The 26,558-nt window shown below is 50.5% G+C and overlaps 3 protein-coding genes across 3 annotated transcripts; 2 read left to right on the top strand and 1 right to left on the bottom strand.

Annotated features, from left to right (window-relative positions):
• Nucleotides 1-3,352: 3,352 nt before the first annotated feature.
• Nucleotides 3,353-7,918, top strand: TAC3 (tachykinin 3). The gene is made up of 6 exons (XM_012651596.1): nucleotides 3,353-3,530; nucleotides 4,098-4,216; nucleotides 6,605-6,716; nucleotides 6,910-6,939; nucleotides 7,424-7,477; nucleotides 7,845-7,918. Exons 2-6 carry the CDS (start codon nucleotides 4,103-4,105, stop codon nucleotides 7,916-7,918), a joined length of 384 nt encoding a protein of 127 aa, XP_012507050.1. The 5' UTR covers nucleotides 3,353-3,530; nucleotides 4,098-4,102.
• Nucleotides 7,919-13,376: 5,458 nt separating this feature from the next.
• On the top strand, nucleotides 13,377-21,090 carry ZBTB39 (zinc finger and BTB domain containing 39). Its single transcript, XM_012653634.1, has 2 exons — nucleotides 13,377-13,485; nucleotides 14,961-21,090. The coding sequence occupies exon 2, from the start codon at nucleotides 15,005-15,007 to the stop codon at nucleotides 17,138-17,140; it is 2,136 nt and encodes a 711-aa protein (XP_012509088.1). The 5' UTR covers nucleotides 13,377-13,485; nucleotides 14,961-15,004; the 3' UTR covers nucleotides 17,141-21,090.
• Nucleotides 21,091-23,235: 2,145 nt separating this feature from the next.
• On the bottom strand, nucleotides 23,236-25,717 carry GPR182 (G protein-coupled receptor 182). The gene is made up of 2 exons (XM_012653622.1): nucleotides 25,517-25,717; nucleotides 23,236-24,699 (listed from the first exon to the last, which is right to left on the bottom strand). Exon 2 carries the CDS (start codon nucleotides 24,681-24,683, stop codon nucleotides 23,472-23,474), a length of 1,212 nt encoding a protein of 403 aa, XP_012509076.1. The 5' UTR covers nucleotides 24,684-24,699; nucleotides 25,517-25,717; the 3' UTR covers nucleotides 23,236-23,471.
• Between the last annotated feature and the right edge of the window lie 841 nt (nucleotides 25,718-26,558).

The following is a 26,558-nucleotide window of genomic DNA, read 5'->3' as shown; positions in this document are numbered from 1 at the left end:
GTGGATGCTAGTTCAAAGAAGGATAGGGGCTCCTCTCCTTCTCCTTTACTCTTCTATCCCTGCCTTCCTCTTCCTCTTTCCTGTCTCTGCCTCTCTTCTCTTCTCTTCTGGAGCCCAGGAGTGTGTGTTTTCATCCCCTGAAGCCCATAAGGGCTCGGTTTCCCAACCCGTGTCTCAGGGCTGGCATTGGCTCCATCACTATGGGAGAAACTGGAGTTCTGCTTCCAGCCCTCGTCCCCACCCCTCCCCTCCTAGCCATCTTTCTCCTCAGCCAGTGCAGCACTCTCAAAGTCTAGCTTATTTCAGCCTCTGAGGGTCACAAGCCATACTGGATCCCCCTAACCACCGTGAGGAGCCATTCTAGGGTCTCGCAGCTTAAAACAGCCCTAGCTCAGTCCTCTGGGCTCAGTTCATCTCATCACCTTGCTCTGGGGGCTCTTGTTCCTTGCTGTGTGGGTTTTCTCCAGCTGTCTTTTGGCCGCAGGACTTAGAAGCTGCCATCCTTCTGTTCTTCACTGTTTTTTTGCACTCAGTGTCACATATGGCCCTGGACCCACCATACTCACTCCCAGCACCCCTCCAGGATGCTGAGGGACTGAAGTTGTGCATGTGGTGAACATATTCAGGCCATCTCGTGCTTATAATCACGTGCTGGGCCTGCCTCCACCTCTAGCTGCTGGTGAACTGCCTGCTAACGTGTCTCAACTCAGCACAACTGTACACCCCTTTCCTTGGCCTCACCCTCAACCCACCCTAACAACAAAGAGGGGGTGCTACAGGGGGTAGTGCTGCTAGGGACTCTGGATTCCAAGCACCCTGCTCCTCTAGGCCAGGGACAGCATCTGAGATGTGGCTGAAGTAAAGAGTAGGTATGTTCTAAGAAAAAACGCCTAGGTGCTCTATAGCTGCAACACCCACTTTTCATGTGCAGCCCGGCCTGCTCCAGCCCTCCAATACCTCTCTCCCTCATCATCTCCTCTTTAATATGGGCATCAGCTCTTTCAAGTCTTTGCTAATCCCTGAGATCAAGGGGTGTTCGGCTCTCCCTGACATCTCCTTGCTCCCCCCACCCTTGGCTCCTGCCATCCTCTGTGAGATGCTGCATCATCAAAGGACATTATTTATGGTGGACCTTTCCTGAAGCCCTGCTTCCCTGGTGCCAGGGCTTGGGGCAGGGATGGATGGGTTGGTAGGGGAAAGGGGTTGATGGAAAGATCGGACCCAGGAGGCTTTTGTTCCTTAGCTTGGTCTAGCACCTCCTCCTTGCACTGCTTCCCTCCAGCCTGCCTAGCTTGGGCCTCCATCTCCAGATTGGTTGGGGTGGTAGAGGAGGAGGAGGGAGATGTCTGGGTCCAATTGGGAACAGCACCTGAGCTTCTCAAAGGAATGAACCAGTCATTCCATTTGCATGTAAACAGCTTCTCACTTCTAGTCTTCATCCACCAAATGCCCCCAACCCTGGGTCCTGGCCCATGTTCTTTGCCCACACAGTAATTAGCCATGTAATGAGACGCTTTTAATGAGCCCCCATTAGCATCTCACATATTAAAGAAGCCTTGAGATCCAACTGCTGCCCTCACTCAGGGGTGATCACAGGGCCTTGTGTAGCCAGGGTGACTTCTCTGAGTATGGTCCAAGTCCCGGGGGGTGGACCCCAGCAGCCCTTGAGAGGCTCCATGGAGATGCCATGATTCGGACTGAGGTAAAAGAAGCTTGGCTCTGGCTTCTTTTTGTGTTTTAGAAATAAATTTTTATTGAGAACCTATTATATGCCAAACACTATAAAGCAAGGGATACATGCTGGCATGACATTTACATTCTATTGGGGGGCGTTGTAGAGAGACAATCAATAAGAAAAATGCTAAGCATGTTGGACGTAACAAGTGCACGAAGGGAAAAAGCCGGAGCAGGATATGTGGGCCTGGGGTGGTGGAAATTTTAAATAGAATAGGGAGATTGGGGAAGACCTCATTAAGCAGGAGTCTTTGTAGCAAGTACGAGGTAGAGATACAGTTCTCTCCCAATCCCAAGATGTAGAAGGTCCCAAGTCTCTTGGGGGAGGTGGGCCACCCACTTCCTCTGGGACAGTTAACTGTTACCTCACAGCTCAAAATTTATGCCAGTGCAGTAAAAAGAACAGGAGATCTGGAGCAAGAAAAACCTGAATTTGTAGCTGTTCTCCACTGATTAGTAGCCATATGTACCGGAGCAAGTGACTGAACATTCTAGACCTGTTTCCTCATGTGAAAAATAGGAATATTTCCTACTTACATGGTGGTGGTGATGAAAATCAAATGGATTGCTCCATGCTGAAGCACCCTGCACCCGTTACGAACATGGGCTCTGAGCGACTTCCCCTTTGCATCTCCCGTGTCTGATCCAGCAACAGGATCTCTCTCTAGCTCTGGCACTGGTCCTGACTCTGGCTCTGCTCTGGGCTCTCTCCCTTGGGTGGGACATGAGCAGATAATCCCCCTCATCTGTGCGAGGGACGAAAAAGAGGCTTGAAAGTTCAGAGGAGAAAATGCCTGAGCTTCTGGGAGATAGATTAGAATGGGAAAAAATGTAACTGTGAGAAAAAGGAAGCAATTAAGAGATCAATGCTGGGGCAGGGTTGGGGTGGGGAGCAGCTGGGCCACCAGTTCTGTTCCTCCTCTCTGAGAGCACAGCAGGAGGGATAGAAGGTAGAACTCTAGAAGGATTTAACTAAGTCCAGCTGATTCTGGGGTCAAGAAGGAGTGGGGTGGGAGAGATATCAGCACTGGGGAGGGTGAAGGAAGGCCAACACCGGAGGTTTCTGCATTTGGCAGGAGGGGAGAAGTATGGCACTCAACGGTGCGGGGCCAATGTGATGGGGCGGCTCCCACTGGGAGGATACAGGCAGATATGAGGACTGGAGGAGATGCCAGACTTGTCTCCCAATTCTCAGGGGCCTAAGCCTGGTCGTCCTGGTAGGGGCAGGGGCAGAGAGGCTCTTGCCTGATGCTATTCCAGCCTGGCAGTCAAGCCTGAAGGTTTAAACGGCAAGGAGCTGGTGGGTGAACCAGGAGGGGAAAGAGGCCCAGGGTCCATACCTATTGACGAGACTAGGCATGGGAATTTTGTGGCAAACCATATACAGCATTCCTTAGAGTGCCTCGCTTATGTGCTGTTAGAAAGTAGGCTGCTGGACAACTCCAGCACACTGCTGGGTCTGCAGTGTGTGTATGTGCACATGCATGTGTGTGTGTCTGGGTGTGTGGCTACAGTCTGCATCCTCCTTCCTCCCCACCAGCCTCCCCCTCCCCTCCAGCCACCCTGGGATTGGTGACTCTCAGTCCCTCCCCTCGGCTCCCCCATACCTTCCCAGATCCTTTATCAGGGAGCTGGGACTGAGTTCCTGCCACCTCCCCAGATCCCCTCCACTCTGTGTCTCTCCTCGCAGCAGCAGCAGCAGCGGCAGCACTAGTGTGTGGGGAGCAGGCAGTGCTACCAGTCGGCTCCCTGATCCTGCCAGACCGCCCAGCCCTGGGCACAGAGCTGCTCCACAGGTAGGTGAGCGGGAGAATGTCAGACTGGAGCTGCCACCAAGGGACAGGAGACAGAGTCGGGACGGAATGAAGGAGATGGCAGCCTTTGATAGGGGAGCAGGGTCCTGGGAAGATGAGCAGAAAGCGCCTGTAGGGTTGAGAGCTGGTTAATGTTTGGAGCCTGTCGGTGCAGACCGATTCTTCCATACCGGCAAGTTTTTGCCAAGTCTCAGGGTTATCTAGCACTGGAAAATAGCACTCAGGATCCCTCCTCAAGCTGACTATAGAAACAGACCAGTGCATGTACTATAAATCTATCATCTTCCTTGGGAGCTAGAATCCCCTGGCACTAGTGCACTGTTGATCATTGCCAGGGTCACATTCTGGGGAGATGTCTGGTGGGGTAGCAGGGAAATGGAGCCCAAGGCTGTACTCCTGCTTGGAGATCCTTTCCATGCTATCTCTAGACCAGACTGGGGGAAGCAGGGTCAAGCCAGGCTGCTTATCACAAATGTCTTCTGCATTTCACCCTTGCTGTATCCTCCTCCTCTCCCCCCACACCTGGGTCCTGTCCCTTTGATCTCCCAGGCACCATGAGGAGCGCCCTGCTGTTTGCAGCCATCCTGGCCCTCAGCCTGGCTCAGAGCTTTGGGGCTGTTTGTGAGGAGTCACAGGAGCAGGTGGTGCCCAGCGGGGGCCACAGCAAGGTAAGTCACCCTCTGGCAGAGTACTGGGAACATCATGGGAACCTGGGGCTCTGCCTGTCTGGGCAGCTGTGGCGAGGAGGTGGGTGGGCAGGTGAGGAGCTACATGGGTTATCCATCAGAGGGCATTTTGTCTCCCTTTGGATTTCTCCACCTGTCTGGTCCTCTCGTGTGTCTAGCACGTATTTGGCACTCCCTGAAACTGTCTCCGGGTGTGTCTGTAAGTGTCTGTCTTTGACACCTTGTACACAAAAAGGTGCCCTACAAATATGTCGTCTGGTTGGTTGATTGGGGATTTGATGACTGGATGGTATTGTGAGGGGTGAGCTAGGGTGGGCTTAGGTTGTTTATGGTCCAGCTCAGGTTCTGTCCCTTTACAGGGGACAGATCTTCTCTATTCCCTGGATGGTATGAAACACAGTAAGACTTTCTTTCCCAAATAGTCATTTGTATGCTATTTTACCTATCAGTTATGTGTATTATTTTATTTTCAAAATGCAAATAAATTCCCTTCTCCTGTGCTCATCCACCCCTGGTAACCTGAGGTGCTTCTAAGATCCCAACACCTTCCTTCCATCCTCTCCCTTGCCCACCTCTATCGTCTGCTTAAGATAAGAAAACAAAAAAACAGAAAAGCAGGTTGAGCTCCAATTTCCAAATTTCCTCTAAGAAGCAGAATAGGAATTGTCAGGGTAGGGGGACAGGGGGAGAACAAGGAGGAAGTCTTTTCAAGGTTTTGAAATGACAGCAATTACATTGGTCCAAATGCTTTTAAGATGATTACAGGTGGGACTTTTATTACAAATTCAGTGTGTGAAGTCTAAATGCCTCTCCAGCTCAAATCTGTTTAGCATCTCATTACAGGAGCTGGGCAGAGTATTTGAACAATTTGGGAAAAATGGCTGCCTGGAAGCCATGCACTGGGCCAAGAGAGATCACAAGGGCAGCCTTGCAGGTGGCAGCAGTTGTGCCCCATTCGAAAAACGCAGGAGTGCCAAAAATTGGCTAGACACTGTGTTTGGAGCCTCAGAATTCCAGCCTGGGATAGTGTATCTGGGTTCTTCTGAGACAAACTTGCTGCAGGACCTTGGGCAAGGAGATGTCCCCTCTGCCTCTCTTGGTCAATGGAAGGGAGGGATTGTTATCCTATTCCTGCTCGAGGGTCTGTAAGGATGAGGGAATTGGGACAGGAGGAGGGTAGGATATATGTGCACCTAGGCAACCAGGTTGGCATGTGTTGGGATGCATCCTGTGTAAATGCACTGCTGTGTGTGCACAGCAGCCCAAGGATGCCTGGGCTCTAGAGGGAGAGGCACCGAGATTGAAGGTGAGAATCTTCAAACATGATAATTGTCATTGTCTCTCTGCAGCTGCAGTTATCTGGGTGTGTGGTATATGCCCACCACCCTGCTGTGCCCAAGTTGCTGAAAAGAATCACAAGGACAGTCAAGAGCCCCTGCTGGGCAGCAGCTCCAGAATCTGGGATTCAGTGGGGCACGGGAGAAGAGGGGCCCTTCTGAGCATATTGCCTTCCTGAAATTCTAGACCCAGGGCAGAAAGGGGAGAGGGAGAGGAAGACAGAGGCAGAAAGCCATGGAGAAGAAGAAGGAGTGAGAAGCAGTGGAAGAACGGAGAAAAACATCCATGGATATAGCGCAGAGTGGAGGAATCTCAGGGTATAAACATGCCCTGGCTGCCTGTTGCCAACCGTCCCAGGATCAAGTCCTGTCTGTGACTCAGTCGTGGAACACAGACCACAGGATACTTGCTGTCTGATGGGCTTTTCTTGGGAGTAGGGGAAATCGTGGTTCACTCACTCAGTGGGGACAACGACATCCATGGACAAACAGGTTCCTGTTATGCCAGGGAGAAAAAAAACTATGGCCCTTCACACTGAGAGGTAGCAGGAGCTGGGATGGGGCCTCAGGGGACAGTCCCCTTTGAGCTCTGGATATATCATGATCAACTGTCCCAGGATGAAAACTGAATGTCCCACATCCAGGAAGCCCTTAATCCTGAGCAAACCAGGACAGTTGGCCAGCCCATAAAGATGCCCAATGACTTTCCTTCACCTGGGTTTCTCAAACCTCATTGTGCACATGAATCACCTGGGGGTCTGGTTAAAATGCAGATTCTGTCTCAGTAGGTCTGGGGTAGGACCAAGATTCTGCATTTCTAACAAGCTCTCCAGTGGTGTTGGTGCTGCTGGTCCACAGACCACACTTCGAGTGCTCACTTCTCTTGAAGTGTAAACCAGAGGGAATCCTGAAAGGAATAGGATGTCGGATTCAGCTGTGATGGGCTCAGAAAGAGGCTGTTTCTTGTGAGAAAAGAATGAGTGGATTTGGGTGTCAGCCTCCTATGTCAGCTCTCTTTGTTTTTCTCCCCCAGAAGGACTCGAGTCTCTACCAGCTGCCCCCGTCGTCCTTGCTCCGGAGACTCTACGACAGCCGCTCAGTCTCTCTGGAGGGATTGCTCAAAGTGCTGAGCAAGGCTAGCCTTGGTAGGAAGTGGCTACAGAGAGAGGCATGGGAGGGGCAGGATTCTGAAGATTAGATAAGTCTGGAGACCCTTTCAGAAGGGAGGGAGATAGGGGATGGCTTAGTGAATCTGTGAGGGTTGTGATCTGAACCTCCCTCTGGTAGTCACTTTCCAGCCTGTTCTCCCCATTTACACAATTGTTCTTGGTTTCACAGATCCTAAGGAATCATCCCTTCCCCAGAAACGTGAGTAGCCTCCTCTCTCTGCCTATATCTGCTGACCACTTGCCCAGAGCTCCGTGTGCATGGGGTCCGGGGCCATTTCGGCTGGCCCCATCTCAGCTGGTGCAAACAATACGCCAGTGGCACCTGTTCAGCCATCCTTCCTGAAAGGGAGAGGCCACAGGGAATGAGGAGGAAGCAGGGGTGAGGGACGTGGTGGACTCTCCCTCCACTGACTAGTCACTGGGAAACAAGAAGTTCTCCTGGTGCCGCTGAAGATTCTAAGCCAGGCAACTGCTAGGGCAGAGAATTTCTTGAAATGTGGAGAAGGGAGAGATGGGCGGAGAGAGTGGGCTTAGGAAATACGCCTGCTAACTATGGGGAGTCAAGCTGTGGCAAGATGGAGGAACAGAGACCAGAAACCCAATCTTGGAAGTGTTGACACATGTCTGGGGAAATGCACCACTTTCTCACTGTCACTGTTGACAATGTTGGCCCTTTTCTGCAGGTGACATGCATGACTTCTTTGTGGGACTTATGGGCAAGAGGAACATGCAGCCAGGTAGGAGTGTGTAGAGGTGCAGTGGAAGGGTTTTGGGTACTGGTGAGGATTTGACAGAAGTCAAGTGCTTCATATTTGTCACCAGAGGGAATGACAGGAATTTTCTTCGCTTTAGTGAGGGTTCCTGGGCCCCTTCTTAGCAATCAGCTTGAATCCACGGTCAAGCCCCACACCCCGCAGCAGAGCAGGACAACCTTTATTAGGTAGTCCTGCTGCAGCTGGGAGGGAGGGACAGGGAGGTCCTGCTTCCTCCTCATTCTCCCAACTCTGTCTTCTAACACTACCCCTCTTAGCCAGCCCTTCACTGTTGGGTCAGAGTGAAGGTCACATTCAAAAAAATCCCTCCTAACTATACTGTTTACCCTAGATACTCCTACTGATGTGAATCAAAAGAACATCCCCAGCTTTGGCACCCTCAAGTATTCTCCTGATGCAGAATGAGGTAAGGCTTGTTGGTTGGAGAGAGGAGAGGGGACTGTGTTGGGGGTGGGGGTGGGGTTCCTCCGATGCTACAGGCATTAATGCTCATAAATTTCCCCTAAAATACACCGCCAGTGCCCCAGAACACTGTCGGTCAAACACAAAGACACCTAGAGGCACGTGTGCGTGCATACTACCCATCCCTCTTTTTCATCTCTGCATCCTGTATCATGGATCCCCGCTGACTATGGAGCAGAAGGAGTGAGTGGTGGGAGACGGGGAGACCGGGGTTCCCCTGGGGCTTCTCTGATGGGCAACTTCAGTTGTTTGAACTCCGTTCTCTTGTGATCTGTACAAAAGATGGAGAGGTCATCATCCGATAATTACAGGTATTACATCCAAGTCACAGGGGAAGTGTTTGCTTCCCAGGTAGGCTGAACCCTTCAGATCATTCAGAATCCCAGGTTTCTGGGTCCAGAGTGTAGTTATATCTATAGGTGGTTCAGGGAGAAATGCAAGGATCTCTGAAACCTAATTGGGAGTAGCTGGAAACCATACCTTAATCTTTTTGTATAGCATAATGGATAAGAGCATGGCCTGAATCTGAAACCTGGATCTGCTACTCTCTAGCTGTATCCCCTTGGCCAAATTTTATAACCCTTCTGGGCCTCAGTTTCTTCTTCTGAAAATGAAGGTAATAATAGTATCTTGCAAGGTTGTGGTTTTGAGGATTGAGTATAGGTAGTGTACACAACAGCGCCTGTTGCACAGCACTGTGTGTGAGCTTTATTATAATCATTCTACTTAGGGAGGTGTGGGGGATGTCCTAGTGTTCCCCTGACTGGCTCTGGTCTGCCTGCCTAGAGCTGTCTGGGCTGGACCTCAGGTCTGAGTGGGCTGACAGCTTCCTCACTTGTATGCAAGTGTCAGAGTCCCCCAGGGAAGTGTCTAGTCAAAACACAGAAACTTCCGCTTTGACACTATCTTCCCACACACAGAAATAGCAGCTCCACCGATGGCTTTCTTTTCACTAGCTTCCAAAGAAGGGGGGTGAAAAGGAGAGGGAGAGGGATGGGGAAGCCTCAATAATCACGGAGAGACTCTTGCCTCTCACCCTATATTCCTATTACCCACTCTCATTTGTCTCAACGTGGCGAGCCTGAGACCCAAGGAGCCAGCTCTTGATACTGCCTATGCATGACACCTGGGACCAGAGACTGGGTCTAGCCCCCTATTTAGTGTTGGGTGAGAGGGCACAAAGAGCTATAATAACTGTAACTCGCTGATTACATGGTACTTACCGTATCATTTTGCTCTCATTAGATGGTTATTTCAGTCCTGCCATTGGCCAGATAATTATACGGTCAGTTATATCTGGATGACATACTCTGTTCCAGTGTTAGGCACTGGCCATAAAGATAATTACAGTGCAATTTTCCCGTAGTATTTTATACAAATGGCAAAAACAAGTACATTGTAGAAATCTACTTTTAATGCTTGCTGTGAATCCAGGCTCTTTCAGAGGGACGAGGCTCATAATTGCAGCCTCATAATTTCGCCACTCATGGAGCATTCTCAGCCTGTTAGGTGCCAGGCAGAATAGGACATAAGGTTCCCGGGGGCCCCGGCATTTAAAGGAGATTAGGTGAGATGGATCAACACAGATCATTGTGTCATCTTATTTCATTCATGTGAAACTGCTGAAAAAGGAAGTGATCCCTGGGCCTGTCCTTCCTCTGGGAGGTTTCTAGGAAGAGGAGGGACTGGCAAGGCAGGGGAGCATTAGCAGCAGGGCACCTAGGACCTGTGTGTATGCCTGGCTCCTGGGGTGCTCGGGTAGCAGGGGCCCCACAGGCCATGCGCACAGGTGTGTAGACTAGCATGATAAATACAGCTGGGAAGGTGCAAGCCCCTGCTGCTAGGAGAGTTCAGTCCTCTAGCTCAAAGGCGGTAGGGAAAGCTGAGGGTTAAGACTACCGTGTTCTCTCTCCTCCCTTACAGATACCCCTCCTCTTCCCCCCAGCTCCCCTGTGGATGGTCAGTGGGAGTTTTACAGGACATGAGATGTAATTTCGGGGATTTCTGGGGCCTCAGGACTTCACGTCTGGATCCCTGGACTGCCTCATGAAGACACTGTCTCCCTGTCCCAACTCCCAGATGCACGCTCTCCTATTTCCCATTCTCTTCCCCATTATTTTAACATTCTTGTGCTGTGACTCCTTCCCCATCTCTTCTACCCTACCCTGGCATAGAAACAGTGTAATGAATATCCCCAATCCCACTGGACATCGTCTATAGATTCATGTAGAGTGTCTGTAGTGTCCTACATTAAAAATATAATGTTTCTCTCTACTCCTCAACAATAAAGGATTTTTACATGAGTAATGTGATGTATTTGTTTGCTTATTTGGCTAGTAGGTTTTTTTTTTTCCTGGACTATTCAGCTACATCATACATAAATACACACATGTGATATACACATCATATTTAAATGGAAGTATCTTTATTTTGTATACATATCTATTTCCTTAATAATGCTTTACACAATGCTTTGCACAATTAGTATTAGATTTTTAGTGATTAAAAGAACACATAAATGAATTTGCAAGATGGTTTCTAACACTCAAAGATTTTTACAGACCAGCTTCAGATAATGAAAAACCAGATATTCTGAATAGCTTGTCTGTATTACTAGGATGGGACTATTAGACATCAGTCCCTGCATCTGACCCTACTTAATTAGAGAGGAGGTGAGGATCAAGTCTGTGCAAAGATCCAGCCATTGAGGAGGATGAATCTATAACACCGTATCGTTTTTCTGTCTCCGAGAATGGGTTCTGTGACAGATCCTGAGGATGAGATGGTGACCTATACACAGTGTTTACAATCTAGCAGGGCTGCGGACAAGCAAACAGAACTTGATCCAGCTAGGATTGGGCGTGGACAGGGAAGTTATTGCAGAGGCCAATAAAGAGAGGAGCAGGTACCCTCAGCATTAACTTGCTGCCTCAGTTATTATAAAGAGACCAGATTTATTTCAGACTCCTCTACAAGGTGCCTGTTACCGGCCCCTGCAGCTTTGGTCTAGAAGTCCCCAGAATATGTAAGACACTTAAATGTGGTATGTGTGGTTATGGGTTTCTCTTATTAATCTGAGATGCCAACCAGCACAGCCCACTGACCCCAGGGTGGGTTCTGTACCCTAATGGAACAGCCTGGGAAATCCTCAGGCTCCCTATCTTAGCCTGCCGCAGGGGACGTTATTACACCACTGAAGTTCACTGACACAAAGTTGATATTCAGATTTTCCAAGGCAGTGTGAGGACAGGGCCATAGAGCCAGAGGCAACTTCCTGCAGTTCTTGCATTCCAGGGAAAGTTCTATCTTCCCAAAACCTGACTGGGGCCACTTTGGACTGACAGCTGTTCAGTGGGGGGCAGGGAAAGGAGAGAGAGCTCACCCCAGCATCACTGGTGTCAGCTTTATGGCCAGAGGTCAAAGAATGCCCCCACCCCGGATCCTACAGCCTTTCTCCAGTGAGTCATCTCTTGGACTTTTCAAAATTGTTTATCTACGGGGTTTAAAAGTGGTGACATTTTGCAGAGTCTGGGGAATTTCTTTGGGTAATGAAAGCTTCAAGAGTTGCTTCTGCTCAGACTTGGTGGGAGGGAGTCAGGCATATATGCTGAGATGAGACAGTTGCTTTGCCAAGGAAGAGCATAAATGCAGAAAGGTTGCTCTCTGGTGGGACTGACAAATATTGCAGTACTGGGGACTCCAGGGAAAATGAAGACAAATTTTAAATCAAATTCCTGTTTTTGTGCTTGGAGAATGTGTGAAAGGCTCCTGATCCTCCCCTTCCTGTTGCAAAGAGGTTGATGCCTAAAGAGACCTGCTCAACAAGACCTCGACTAAATTCTTGGCTGTGTCTTCTCCATTTAGCTTTGTGTATGTGTGTGATTGTGCCTGTGTGGCGATTTATTTTAAAAAGATTTCAGTATGAACACTATAAACTTTCATCTACATCTTCCGGGCGGTTTGTTAGCATGTGAAGTTTACTGGGTCAACACCTCACAGATGGCTGAGGCAGTTGGTCAGAAAGATTGAATTTGCAAGCCCTGCTGACTCATGTCTCTAGAGTCTGGAGCCTGCTGGCTGTGCGATGTGCCACTTCAGGGGGACTTGGTCACCTTGCCCAGCTGCAGGAGCTGGGCCTGCCATTGAAACATTGTATCAGCCTCCAAGCGACCCTTTCGCTAAATGGCAAAGTGAGATTCCTTGCCCCCAAACTATAAGAACAGGTTCTATGGCTCTTTTTGTGTCTTTTAGCTAATAAATGTTACATGTTTGGCAGCATTTGGTATAGTGCTTTCTTCCAGTATAATCTGCCACCAGTTAGTAAGGTTGTGGAAGAAGGGCACACAATCTCCCAAATTCATCAAGAGAACTGACAATCGCTGAGCGGCCAAACTGGCTTAGATCAGTTGGCAACATCCTGTGTATCTCTTCCTTCCCATTTATCCATCAAGAAAGGACTGAACCCTAACATCTGTCTGTCCTGGGGATTTGTGCTTGGTTGCTGCTATTGTCAGGCAGGGGATGGGATGGGATGGGAGAGAGGGTGAAACTGAAGGGTTTTGGACCCTGAGGGATGCCTCTGTAGTGAGGAGGGAGAGCAGGGTGACCAAGACTTATAATGTCTTTGGGTTGGGGTGGAGGCAGGCCGGATAGGTAGTTCGGGTTTGATGACAATTCTTGGGCAGGAGCATTTGAAAAGACGAATTGGGAGAAAGGGGAGAGGCAGAGTGATGGAGTTATAGAAAGAGCTATGGAGGACAGGCTTCAGGAAACAGGCCCGAGGTGCCAACAAAGCACGGTGGGATCCTGTGACTTCCTTCATTTCATCGTCTAGGTGGAAGGAGGGACAGCAGTGGATTATCAGAAGGCTTCTACTGGTCTAGCCTCAAGTGCTCCATCATTCATTCATTCAAACAGGCTTCATTAAGCTTTTATTATCTGTGCCAGGAAGTATGGTAAGAGCGGAGACACAGTCGTGTGCAAAGTCACAGATCCCTACCTTCAGGAAGCTCATTAATCAAATAATCTTACAACTTTTTGTAAAACTACAACAGCGGACGTTCTGAGGACAAGCTTTTGGAATTGTGAGCGCAGAACAGGGGAGGCGATGAGAGTCCAGAAAGGAGTTTCTACTCTTCAGGTCCCAAGACTCAGAGGAAGTGGTCCTCCGCACGCGGATCAGCGCTTGGCCAAAGCCAGGCCCTGGGGCCGGCACGCGCCCACTGGGCTCCGCTGGGCTCCGCGGGCCCTGCCATGGGGGGGCGCTGCCTCCTCCCGGGCGGCGGGGGGCGCTGCGGCCGGGCGGCGGGGGGCGCTGCCTCCTCCGGGACGGCGGGGGGCGCTGCGGGCCGGGCGGCCGGGGCGGCCCGGGCCGGCGCGGCGAGCCGCGCGGCGGATGGAGAGTCTGGCCGCGGCCGGCGGCGCCGCCTCCTCGTCGGGCCGGGCACGAAGGGCCGGGGCCTTTGTGTGAGGCGGCGGCGGCGATGGTGCTCGGGGCCCCGCGGAGCCGGGTAAGCGCGGCCGGGCCGAGGGCTGCCCCAGCCCGGGCTTTCTCTCGCTCTCGCAGGCTCCCTCCTGCCCGCTCCTCTCGGCCGGACCATCCTCCTCGCTCGCGCGCCGAGCCCGGCCGGCCCCGCCGCCCCTCCCGCGGCTCCCTATCCAGCCCCGCGTCTCCGCCCAGGTCGTCCTGGTGAACTCCGCGCTGTTTGTGGAGGGACTGAGGCGCTTGGTGCCCCCAGATGGGGTGCCTCAGCCCGGTGCAACGCCCTTCCCTCCTGGATGCGGCTTTCCGGAGTGGGCAGCGCGGCGCCATCGGGTTGTTGGGGTGTCCTCCGAAGTTCCGACTCTCCCTTCCCGCCCCCCGCTCAGGCTGCCCCGTGCCCCGACTCGCCGACTGTTCATGGTTGGCCACTGGGGCCCGGGAGATGCTTGGCTGGTACCCGACAATACTTGGAAGCTTCCTGGGCCCCAGAAAAAGTTGGGAGTTGTTGCTAGAATCTGGCGAGATGGGGAAAGGGGCTGTGTTGCCCAGGGAGAGTCTGAGACTGAACAAGAGTGCATCCAGCTCTTCTTCCTCAGGCGTGCAGGAGAAAAGGGGAAAGTGGTATTGAACAAGCCTCTAGGACTCTTACCTAAACAATCAGATGTCTTATGGCATCAAGTAAATCTGTTGATACAGGGTCAACATAAGCATAAACCCTGAAAAGGATGGTAAAAAGGAATAAAATATATTCAAGTAATATTAAATAGTACCAGTTGTGTTCTACTTTGCTTTACTTCTTTGGGTTCTGAGGTGTTGTAACTTCATCCACAGACTACAGGGAATGTGTTAGAGCAGTGTCGGGGATGGCTGGGTTATAGAAAGGCCAGAGAGCAGGCATATAGTATAGATAGAGAGAGATGGAAATTCAAGAAAGTGAGGTTTATTTAGGGGCTGAGAGGACACAGCAGCGACAGAAAACGAAAAGATCGAGTGCCCTTATCTTTTCCTCAGTAGCTAATGGAGCTCTGATAACTGTGTTCAAGTACGTGCATGGCATTTGGCATTGTGAAGGAAGAGAATATACTCAATGAGATAGGAAAGCTTGTATTTAGGAGGAAATTAATATAAGAAAAATTTGAGCCAGTTGCTCTGGTACTGAAGAATAAGATTGTGTCCAAGGGAAGTGCCTCTGGCTGAGCTCTGGGCACTAGCTTCTGTCCTACCAGCCCTACAAACTCTTACCAACTCTTAAGACCAAGCTGTCAGATTTTTTTCAGTCCTCTTGGGTTTTGTCATGATGACTCCATATTTGGATATATGCAGGGAGAGATGTCATTGTGTCATCATTAGTGTTGTCCTTGCCTCCACCAGAGTGGAGTTCCATTCAGTTCTGCTCCCTACTGGGGGCTTGGAAGTGTTCAGAACAGTGGTATTTTCTCCTGCAGAGCCCCTCTCTCACAGGAATGTGTTTAGCCATGCATCTTTTTCTTTTGCTGTCCGCAGATTAACTGTGCTAATAAGGAGGTAACTTCATAGGAGCTGCTAAGATGGGCATGAGGATCAAACTGCAAAGCACCAACCACCCCAACAACCTGCTGAAGGAACTCAACAAGTGCCGGCTCTCAGAGACCATGTGCGACGTCACCATTGTGGTGGGGAGCCGCTCCTTCCCAGCCCACAAGGCTGTGCTGGCCTGTGCGGCTGGCTACTTCCAGAACCTCTTCCTGAATACTGGGCTTGATGCTGCCAGGACCTATGTGGTGGACTTCATCACCCCCGCCAACTTTGAGAAGATTCTGAGCTTTGTCTATACGTCGGAGCTCTTCACTGACCTGATCAACGTTGGGGTCATCTATGAGGTGGCTGAGCGTCTGGGTATGGAGGACCTCCTCCGGGCCTGTCACTCTACCTTTCCCGACCTGGAGAGCACTGCTGTGGCCAAGCCCCTGACCAGCACGAGTGAGAGCCACTCTGGTACCCTGAGTTGCCCTTCAGCAGAATCTGCCCATCCCCTTGGAGAACTCCGGGGTGGTGGGGAGCACTTTGATCCTGATAGAAACTATGTGTTGCCCAGTGATGCTGGAGGGAGCTATAAAGAGGAAGAGAGGAATGTTGCCAGTGACACTAACCATAGCCTGCTTCTGCCGCAGCCACCTCTGCCGCCAAAGACGGAAGACCATGACGCCCCTACTCCTTTCATATCCATTCCTAGTGTGGTGACCCAGCCGGTCCTAGGCACTATCAGCACAGGCATCCAGACCAGCACGAGCTCCTGCCAGCCATACAAAGTTCAAAGCAATGGAGACTTCAGTAAAAACAGCTTCTTTACCCCTGACAATGCAATAGACATTACCACTGGGACCAACTCTTGCCTGAGCAATAGCGACCACCCCAAAGATCCCAGCTTTGGGCAGATGGATGAGCTCCAGCTGGAGGACCTGGGGGATGATGACTTGCAGTTTGAAGACCCCACTGAGGAGATAGGCACAGCCGAGGAGGTGATTGAGCTGAGTGATGACACTGAGGATGAGCTGACTTTTGGAGAGAATGACAATCGGGAGAATAAGGCCATGCCTTGCCAGGTGTGCAAGAAAGTTCTAGAGCCCAACATTCAACTGATCCGGCAGCATGCTCGGGACCACGTGGACCTGCTGACAGGCAACTGCAAGGTCTGTGAGACCCACTTCCAGGACCGAAACTCCCGGGTGACCCACGTCTTGTCCCACATTGGTATTTTCCTCTTCTCCTGCGACATGTGTGAAACTAAGTTTTTTACCCAGTGGCAGCTGACTCTCCACCGACGGGATGGAATATTTGAGAACAACATCATTGTGCACCCCAACGATCCCCTGCCTGGGAAGCTGGGTCTGTTTTCAGGGACAGCCTCCCCAGAGTTGAAATGTGCTGCCTGTGGAAAAGCACTGGCCAAAGATTTCCATGTGGTCCGGGGCCACATCCTCGATCATCTAAACTTGAAGGGTCAGGCCTGCAGCATCTGTGACCAGCGTCACCTCAACCTCTGCAGCCTCATGTGGCATACACTCTCCCATCTCGGCATTTCAGTCTTCTCCTGCTCTGTCTGTGCCAACAGCTTTGTGGACTGGCATCTTCTAGAGAAGCACATGGCTGTGCACCAAAGTCTGGAAGATGCCCTCTTCCACTGCCACTTGTGCAGCCAGAGCTTCAAGTCAGAGGCTGCCTATCGCTACCACGTCAGCCAGCACAAATGCAACAGTGGCCTTGAGGTGCGGCCTGGTTTTGGGCTACAGCACCCAGCTCTCCAGAAGCGGAAGCTGCCGGCAGAGGAGTTTCTGAGTGAGGAGCTGGCTCTGCAGGGCCAACCTGGGAACAGCAAGTACAGCTGCAAGGTCTGTGGTAAAAGATTTGCCCACACAAGCGAGTTCAACTACCACCGGCGGATCCACACGGGCGAGAAGCCGTACCAGTGTAAGGTGTGCCACAAGTTTTTCCGAGGCCGCTCGACCATCAAGTGCCATCTCAAGACGCACTCGGGGGCCCTTATGTACCGCTGCACAGTCTGTGGCCATTACAGTTCCACCCTTAACCTCATGAGCAAGCATGTCGGTGTGCACAAAGGCAGCCTCCCGCCTGACTTCACCATCGAGCAGACCTTCATGTACATTATCCATTCCAAAGAGGCGGAAAAGAACCCGGACAGCTGACTGGGTCCCAACAGAGCCAGGGGAGCTCCCCAGTAGCAGCCAGGACATTGATTTTCTAATGGCTGTTGGTCCCTCCCCAGCTGAAGTTGCAGTTTTGCCTTGCTAGGAATTCTGTTTTGTGTTGTGTTTAAAGAAGAAAAAAGAAGAAATAGCACATAAGCTGTTACTTTTTTTGAGAAGCAACAGCCCTATTACATTTACCTCCGTACCTGTTCTTGCCCACAAAGGGCTGTGTTTTTGATTCTTTTGAGGCTGGTTTTGGGATCTAGGCAAGCAGTTGGTGTCAACTAGATCCCTTTCCCCAGCCTCTGTAGTTTCAGTTTACTACTAGGTTTTATGCTGCTAAGAATCCAACCAACAGCCTCACTGAATAGAGGAGGTGAAGAGAGATTTTCACTGTGGGTATTACCGCCAGGCCACCAAACTGGGACAACCAACCGTGAGAGAGATTTTGGGAGTGTGGTCATTCAGAAAAGACCAGTCAGCAGGGCAGCTCACCTCAGGTTCCAGTGCCAGCCCTTGGCAGGAGAAAGGTGTCAGGGATGGAGGTGCCTGCTTGCCCCATGGCCCTAATCTACTGATTGGACAGTGAAAATTTTTTGGCAGCTAGATCCAAACTGGGACAAAGCTTTCTATTTAGTTTAGAAAGCTTTGGGATGAGTCCTTGCCAGCCAGAAGGGATGTCCTGCAGTGTTGCCAGAAGTGGCAGCCTCGTTGGACGGAAAAGAGGTTTCTCTTTTCTCCTCGTTTCCAAAGAAAATTATGGAATGGTGGCCCAAGATGTCAGGCCTTCCCTGTGGGGCAAAGAGGACAGGGAACCACTTTGATATTGTCACCTGTCTCATTTCGGCCACCTCCCTTGGCCTTGAGTTTTCTGGTGGAGAGGTGGGGATGTCTCTGACAGCAGCAGCCTTGCCTTAATTTATATCTAGTCTCCCACCCAGAAGAGTTTGGCCCTTAGAGTAGAAGAGAAGACTCCATGAAATGGTGGCGTGGTGGACTGCAAGCCCTTCAGGATTAAAGGGACCTGAGTAACTGGTGGTGTGTAGCAGGGTGTGCATTCTGTCTGTCTGTCCCAGTTGGGTAACCTGTTTACTTTGTGCTAACAGCGTGGGAGCTTTGGCAGCTCACCTTTGACCTGCTGGAATTTATCCTGGTCTGTCCTTGCATCACCTCCAGGGGGCGCTGTTGGATGGCAGCTGGTTCTGGCCCTCCCTGGGTGGCTGGGGAATGGGTCTGCCCAGTCCACAAGGCCAGTTGGCTCCATTCTTAGTTGGTTTTCTGAGGGGTCTTGCCCAAGGAAGACTTGAAGGAGAGGGCCCTTGATCTCACATACTTACAAGGTGGCACCTCAGTAGCTCATACTACCTCACCCTGCTCAGGGGAGCTCTGGGAGTCCCTGGCCTCAGCCCTGATACTACTCCTGGTGAGACTCAGCAGCACCCCGGGCTGTTTCACAAGCAAGTGGTTTTAATTAACTCACAAGGCCGCCTTGGACATTAAATATTTATTTATTTTTTGTTTTTGTATACATATTACCCAGCATCTCTTTTGGCTAAAAGACTTTAGGAAAATGAGTTTCTCCCCAGCAAGTAGCCATATTCCAGAGGACAGTCCTGGGCAGAGATTTGGGGAACGGGATAACTAGGGGAAAACCTAGTTTAAATCAGCAAATTCTTTCAAACCTTTTAAATGAGCAAATTCTTTTCTTCTCCAGATAGCCTCTAGCATAATAAACCCAGGGAACCCTTTAGGCAATAGGTATAAGTTCTAGAAAGTAAGGGCCAGTTAAATTTCCAGGCCTTTCCTCTCCCTTCCATCCTGGAGTAGATTAGAGACTGGGTTGAGGGGGACAAGTCATTTGAAGGACATTTTTGCACAGTTGCTCATTCTTCCTACACTTGGGAAGCTTCCTGTCCTTGTCTATATTAAGACATACAGACAAACCAAAGCTCCATCCCCGTTGGACATGCTGCCTCTCTCCCCAGCCCTGGGCTGATAAATTCTCAGAGTTGGAGTGCGAGGCTTGGTTGTCTGCAGGGGTGACCATTAGATGAAGGGACTTACACAGTGTCCAGTTTAAAGGCCCCCCTTTGACCATCTAAAGCCAACTTGTTCAGTGAACCTTTGGGACATTCTTATCAGGAAAGCAGTGTGGAGACCTTTCATTACTGACTGGCTTCTCCCTTCCTTACACTGACCATTAGAAATTTAAGAAGAAAATGTGTAATAGACTACAATCAGTACCTGCTAAGCTTTTCAAGCATGAATGTTCCCTCCCAGACTATTTGTAAGGACTGATTTTTGAATGGCCAGTTTGAGAGAGGTGGTAATTTCTGGAACCTAGCCAGGTATCTGAGAGCACGGAAATATGCTGGAGAAACCCTTTTCCTTAACAGAGGGCATCACAGATGCTGGGTGTCTGTATACTTAACTTGAAACTGTGAAGTTTTCCCTTTTTGCCAGTAAACCAAAAAGCAGATCCTTGAAACTTTGCCCTTGAAACACTAAACAAAAAGCTGCACCCCTGATCTCCTGAGGCTGTAGTTGATCAGGGTGGTCCAGTTGGTCCTCATCAAATATATCTGTCACAGGATCACTAGCTCATGAGGCTCATTGACCCAGCCCTGTCCCTCATGTTCATACCTGATGAACTCCTCTCTGAAGTCATGTTTGCTTCCTCTGCCTCTAGCTCACCCTTTTCTGAGTTTTACTGGAAACACTGTATTGTGGCAAAGGGCAGTCCAGGATACCTGGAGAAGGTATTCGTTTTATTTGCAGTTTTAATTTTTTTGACCTTCTGTTCATTTGATTTTGTTACCCCCTCTCTCCTGGAGCCCAGTTTAGTACTGTCTCCTGTATTGCTCTCAAGTTCTGTTTGACTCTTGAATGTCCTCTCTTCTCCCTTTTTCCCTTTTTCTTGTTCTTTACTCAGGACCAGCAATGTCATTTGTGGAGCCCTCTTGTTCACAAATTATTAAGAATTTCAAGATGGCGATCATAGAGCATTAAACCAAATATGGGGCTATTCCCAACTTGTTTCCTAAGGGGGAAATGGTTGTATGGCACACTGGGGGTAAACAACAGAGGCTGCTTGTGGCCGGAGGAGGGATCAATATCCCAGCACTCTGGTGACCCATTGGTGAGTCACCGATGCTGCAACTTTCATATTTTGTCCTAAATTTTAAGACTCCATGGAGTCCCTACAGTTCACAGCTAGTTGGGAAGAAAGGAGGTGGGGTGGCGGTTGGGCCAGGTGACCCCTAAGAACCAGGAGATGGGTAAAAGTTCTTTTGACTTTCTTCTATCAATACCCCTTTGTCTCCAGGACAAACCTTTGGGCTTAAATATCTTTTTCACAGTCAGGTTTTTGCTACTGATGAATTTTCTTCCTCTTCTGGCTTCCTGCTATGCCCTATTCCCCAGACCCCAGACTACTCAACTTCCAAAGTGAATTTAAACCCCCTTATAGATGGACACTGAATTTGTTGGCATGGGAGTGGGCTTCGTGGCACAGTCTGTGCCCATCTGGGAGTTCCACGTGTCCTTTTCCCTGAGTCCTGCACCAAATGAGTCAGGAAGCAGAGCACACAGCATTGGTTTGAATGTGATTATGCATCATAAACTTAACATCAGGATGAAAATGAAGTTGTTTTGATTTTGATGTTTCTTTAAAACCCTTCCCCTGTCCAACCCACCTGCCCCCCCAATAGCTAAAGTCTCTTATGAAACAGAAGAGTTGTTGACGTCTAACTTCTTCCATTAAATTAATAAGTACTGACCTCCTGATATTTAAGTGTTTACTATCTTTTGCTGTAAAGTTTTGTATATTTTGTAAACTTTTTTTCCCAAATAGTAGATGTCTAAAATCGTTGTACATCTGATTCTTTTATATTCCATTGTTCAGCACAAAGCGTGGTTTTTATTTAGAATAAAAAAAATTTGAAATGGGAGTTCTTTTCCTATTTACTGTGAATATGCTCACACCTGGAGCTCAAAATATCTGGGCTCATCACCCTTTTCAGTAGCACATTTCTGCCCAGCGGATGCCACAGATATTTCAGGTAGCACATTTTCCTTTCCTATAGCTGGAATTCCCCAGGATTAACTTGTTGACTTGTGTTTAGTGGGACGTTAGGTCAAAGACTCAACCTTTTTAAGTTGAGAGCATCTCTGTCAGCCCAGAGAGAGTGGTCGGACTCTGCTGATGTCCAGTTGGACTAATGTTGCTCAGTGAGAGTTCGGCTACAGTTTGTCTTGCCAGTGCATTTAGTTCGCTGTGACATAGCATGTCTTTGGAGAGAAGAAGAAGGAAAGTAAGAGGAGAGAGGAAGATTCAAATAGCGAGGAGGCAAAGGTTCGGCATAATTTCATGAGGTTGGTACACGTTGCCACAGAGGAGACAGACTACCATAACTTAGGGAGTGATGTGGTCCCTTTAGTCCCAGCACATCACTCAGGCTGGACCCCATTAAAGCTCAGCAGATGCTGAGCCCAACAACCTTGTGTCAGCAAAGCCATTTCCCACGCTTCCCTTCCATGGGCGGAAAGGCCCTAAGGAAGTATTCATCCTGCCAGGGTGATAATTAATCTTGGGAAAGTGGCCTCTGAGGTGACCTGGGATGTGACAGAGATGTAAAATTTGGTTTCCTGCAGAAAACTTCTGTGGCCCAAGTCAGTGATATGGGCTTGGTTTTTATGTTGGGACAAGAGAAGAAAGTCTTTTTAATCTGATTTCTGCTTTGTTAGGTTAATCCCTTACTACAACCCAAGCCACAACCCAGACTCCTGGTTCAAAAAGCCTTCAGCTCTGTACCCCTGAGCAGCTGTTTATGGCTTCAGACCCTTTCAGGTTTGGGCCCAGGGTGCAGGTGAGTGGTAGATGCAGGTTTTGCTCCACACTCCTGACAAGCCTGAGGTGCGTACACAATTGGAGCACAGGTTTTCCCAGACGTGACTGGTGAATATAGGTTCTGATTTCTAAAAGTAGAGGAGATGGTGTCCAGGTAAGCACATAATTATTCCAAGTTAAACATTCCGGACACACTGAGTACTTGGGTGGGACAGGAGGTGGTGAAGAGGATATCAGTGATTACATCCACAGTCCCCTCACTCTCCGCAAGCAGGATTAAGAGGCCAAGGATATGGAAGTGGAAGGTGGAAACTAGAACCTGTTCTTAGACTTTCACTTCAGAGTTCTTCATGGACACAGTGCTAGCTTCCCAAACCGATAAATGATCCTTTTCCAGAAGGCCTACTTGTTATCAAGAGGACTTTTCCTATCTGTGGAACAAGTGTTAATAAACATAAATTGTTGGACAGGAGAATTATGAAAAGTCTTGGCTAGGGAGAACTGACCTACGACAGTGTCAGAGCTCTGTCCTGTGACAAAACTGGGCAATTTCCACTTTGGCCTTCCCCATCCCATGCAGGGGACAAAGGCCAAGGTTAAAACCTCTGTCAGCATCTGCTGCTGGCTGTCCCAAGCTCTGCTCCCAGAATGGATGTCCCCTGATATTTTCCTGTGATCTGGAGGGAAAGGGAGAGATGGGGGTGCGGCAGGCTTTCTGCATCTCCCTAGAATAAGTCTGAAGTGTCCTAGGTCTGAAGCTTGAAGCTGGGAGGAGGTCAGCTAGGAGGAGCATTGACTGGGACAGTTCCTCTGCTTTGCGGGGAGGGGAGCAGGATGCCCAAGGGGGAGGGGCAGGTATTGGCAAGGAAATGGATCTGTGTTTCCTAGATGACCATGGGTGGAAAGGCCATCCTGCCTACCCAGCTGCAGGGCGCCTGTCTCAGACCTGTCACCACCGCTCCACTTATCATAGCACTGAGGATGCACAGCTAGGGAATGTCCTGCTGAGGCCTTCTGGTTCCTTGGCCTCTGGCCTCTTGTCCCCACAACCTGCACAGTGAAATGGAAGATCAACAAGCACACAAACACAAAAGGAAAGTTTTGTGAGGTTCCTGCGGAGCTTGCTCTTTCCGGCCAGGGTGATTTGTGAAATGAGTGCATCTAGTTTCCTCCGCCAGGAACTCTTTAGCCTGAGCTCCCTTCCCAATCCCAGCCAGAAGTACAGATTTTTCAAAGATCCAGTCATGGCTGTCTCTATTATTTATTTTACCTTTTTTTCTGCATGGCTCCCTTAGACACAAGGACTGAGACAAACAGTACAACACCAAGGACCTGTTCTTATCCCTCCCTGCCCCTTCTCCCTCTGCCCACCTCAGTATTTTAAGATCTATTCAAAATTAACTCTCTTCCCCATTGCCCCCCAAATCTCTCACCTACACCTCCAGCCTTTTATTTCACTGATGGAGCCTGGAATCTACCTCAGCTGGATATAAGAGGTTGAGGAGTAGAGGTGGGTGAGGTATTTGGAGGCAAAGAGGCTGCCTGGAAGTTCAGGCATGGGTGGGGCTGGGGGCCTGCGCTGGGCTGGGGGCCCTCCTTGGTGATGATGATGGAATGCTGGGTGGAAGAGGAGGAAGAGGAAGCACGTGTGCCTGCCCGGGCCTGGTCTTTGGGAAGATAACGGACCACAGCACTCAGCAGCCGGCCCTGGAAGCTCGGGCTGAGAAAGTTGTAGAGGATGGGATTGACGACGCAGTGCAGCATGGAGAAGCAGTCGATGACGTCGTAAAAGAAGTAGAGCAGGTGGGCCAGGTGGCAGTGGAGGGAGACGTGGGTCCCATGCAGTGTGAGCAGCAGCAGGGTCACGTGGTAGGGCAGCCAGCAGATGACAAAGACGACTACGTAGGCACATACCAGCAGGCAGTGGCGCCGACCCTCGGGCTGTCCTGGCCGCCGAAGCCGGCAGGCCGTCAGCACATTGAAGACGGCAATGAGAGGGAAGGGCAGCAGGAAGCCCAGGACGGTGGTGGACAGGGCCACCGCCAGGGCCCACGTGCTGTATGTTTCAAAGGGTGCCATGAAGAGGCACATGGGCTCGGAGCCCTCCACCAGCTGGATGTGGACCACCTCTGGCAGTGGGATGATGGCTGAGAAGACCCAGACGCCTGCGCACACGGCCCGCCGCACTCGGTGCTGGCGGTGCTGCCAGGAGGGGAAGGCATTGGTGAGGGTGACATAGCGGTCCACGCTGAGGCACACCAGGAAGAAGATGCTGCTGTACATGTTGGCGAAGTAGAAGTAGTGAGTGAAGCGGCAGGAGAAGCTGCCCCAGAGCCAGGTGTAGTCCAGCATGACCTCCAGCATCCACACAGGCAGAGACAGGACGACACACAGGTCGGCTATGGCCATGTTGAGGATGTAGAGGTTCATCAGCCCCACCCGACCTGAGCAATGCCAGTTGACACATATCACCAGGAGGTTCTCCACCAGCCCAACCACAAACATCGCCAGGTAGAGGACAAAGAGGATCACTCGCTTGGTGCTCTCACTGAGCTCCACGTGGCACTCAGACAACGTGTGGTTGAAGAAGTAGAGCAGTTCAGTCCAGTTGTGGATCTCTCCAAAGTCACTGGCAGGCACTGCAGTGAACCCCTCTGAGGGGCTGGGCCCCAAGCTGGGTTTGACTGACATGAGGACCAACAAATGCCTATTGAGAAGAAGGAAGAGTTGGAAGAGAAAAGAGACCTCAAAAAAGCAGCCTTGTGTCCCCAAGGTAGAAGGCCACGGGGACTGGGGGCTTTGGGGAAAGATGCTGAGGCTGATGAGGCAAGAAAGAGAAGTGAGAAGTTTAACATTCAAACTGTGAACAAATAATACACAACTCACTTGCCCTCTTTGTTGTTGTTGAGACAGGGTCTCGCTCTGTTGCCCAGGCTAGAGTGCAGTGATGTTATCACAGCTCACTGCAACCTCAAACTCCTGGCTCAAGCAATCCTCCTGCCTCAGCCTCCTGAGTAGCTGGGACTACAAATGTACACCACCACGCCCAGCTAATTTTTTTATTTTCTGTAGAAACGGATCTTGAACTGGCTGGTCTTGAACTCCTGACCTCAAGTGATCCTCCTGCCTTGGCCTCTCGAAGTGCTAGGATTATAGGTATGAGCCACCATGCCCACTTGCCAGTTTTGACCCAAGAGCAGAGACACTTTGTTAAGGGGTTTCAGTGCTGGAACAGACCAGGACTGTTGGTGCCCACCAAGATTTCTTCAAGCTGCAGCCAGTCCCACCCGCTCCATCCCTAGGTGGTCTCTGGCCTCTGCTTCTCTTCTGGCATTTCACTCCTTGGCCCTTTTGTGGAGTACTCCTCCATTGCTCTTGCTGTGTCTTGTTATTTGGGCCGTGGGTTTGGGGACCACCCCCAACCTCTCAGTCATGTCTGGGAAAACCTGTGGGTCATGCAGGAAAGCCAGTGGTCTCCAAGCCTGATTCTCACATTCCCTGGGGGAGGGCAATGGACCACTCACCTGAATTTCCCCTGGAAACACCTTAGTCCTAGAGGGCTGGCAGGTCCAGGCTATTGGGAGCTGCAAGGAGGCGGGAGGGCCCGTGGCTGTGGGGCTGCTGTTGTTGCTGGCTTCAGGGCTGCCCTTCTCATCCAGGAAGTAGCTATCACTGGCTGAGGCTCTGTGGGAGAGGGCTGGGGTTTTTCCTGCATTTCCCCAATCCAGTTAGAGGGGACGTCCCAGCGTGGGGAGGTCAGGCTGCAAGCATTAAAACCCCGACCCTTCGCTCACTGTGTGAATTTACTCTTTCTTTAGCCTCAGTTCTTCTCTCCTCTGCAAAATGGGGACAATAGTATGTCGTGAGAATGACGTGAGCCATCAGGGTGAAGCACTTAGCACAGGGCCCGCGGTGGGTGGCAAGTGCTTTACATGTGTGTGTATTTTCCTGCCTCTAAGTCTACTTGGAATCCCATTCTCCCCTGTCTGTCTGGATTTCTACTAGAGTGGAACTGGATGGGGGCTGTGGGGCTAAAATCAATCTGAAAACCGGCTGGGATTTTAGTGACTCTGGCTGGTCCCTTGCGCTTCTCCCCTTGCAGGGTTTCCAGCTCCTGCCTTCATCGTGTGGTTGCAGGTGAGAATCTGGGGAGAGAGGAAAGACTGGCTGTGGAGTGGGAAGGGGATGCGTCAAAGCTTCAGGGAGACTCCTGCGTTGGGAGGGAGAGAGGAGGACAGCATCCTCTTCCCCCACGGCTCTGTACTTCTCTTGTGCTGGGGGTGCAGAGAATGGGGCATTGAGCGGGGGAGACCAGCCTACTCTCCCCCTCCAAGCCCATGACTTGTGCTGTGGTGAACATCTTGTGTCAGCAGAGTGTCCTGCCTCTCAGAGCACTTTCACCTCAGTTAATTGCGTTTGATTCTTGAGATACCCCTGCGTGGAGGGAGGCTGGGCAGTTTTATCCTCCTGGAGGCCCAGAGAGGCTGCCTGTCTTATTCAAGCCGCACTGTGCAAATCGCAGTCACCTGGACCTGGGCCCAGGTTTTGTAGGATGTAGGGCCAAGG

This window comes from Propithecus coquereli, unplaced genomic scaffold, assembly GCF_000956105.1.
Source record: "Propithecus coquereli isolate 6110/MARCELLA unplaced genomic scaffold, Pcoq_1.0 Scaffold111, whole genome shotgun sequence".
Classification (NCBI taxonomy): Eukaryota; Metazoa; Chordata; class Mammalia; order Primates; family Indriidae; genus Propithecus; species Propithecus coquereli.
The sequence above is the reverse complement of the archived record's forward strand: the minus strand, read 5'-3'. Positions and strand labels throughout refer to the sequence as shown.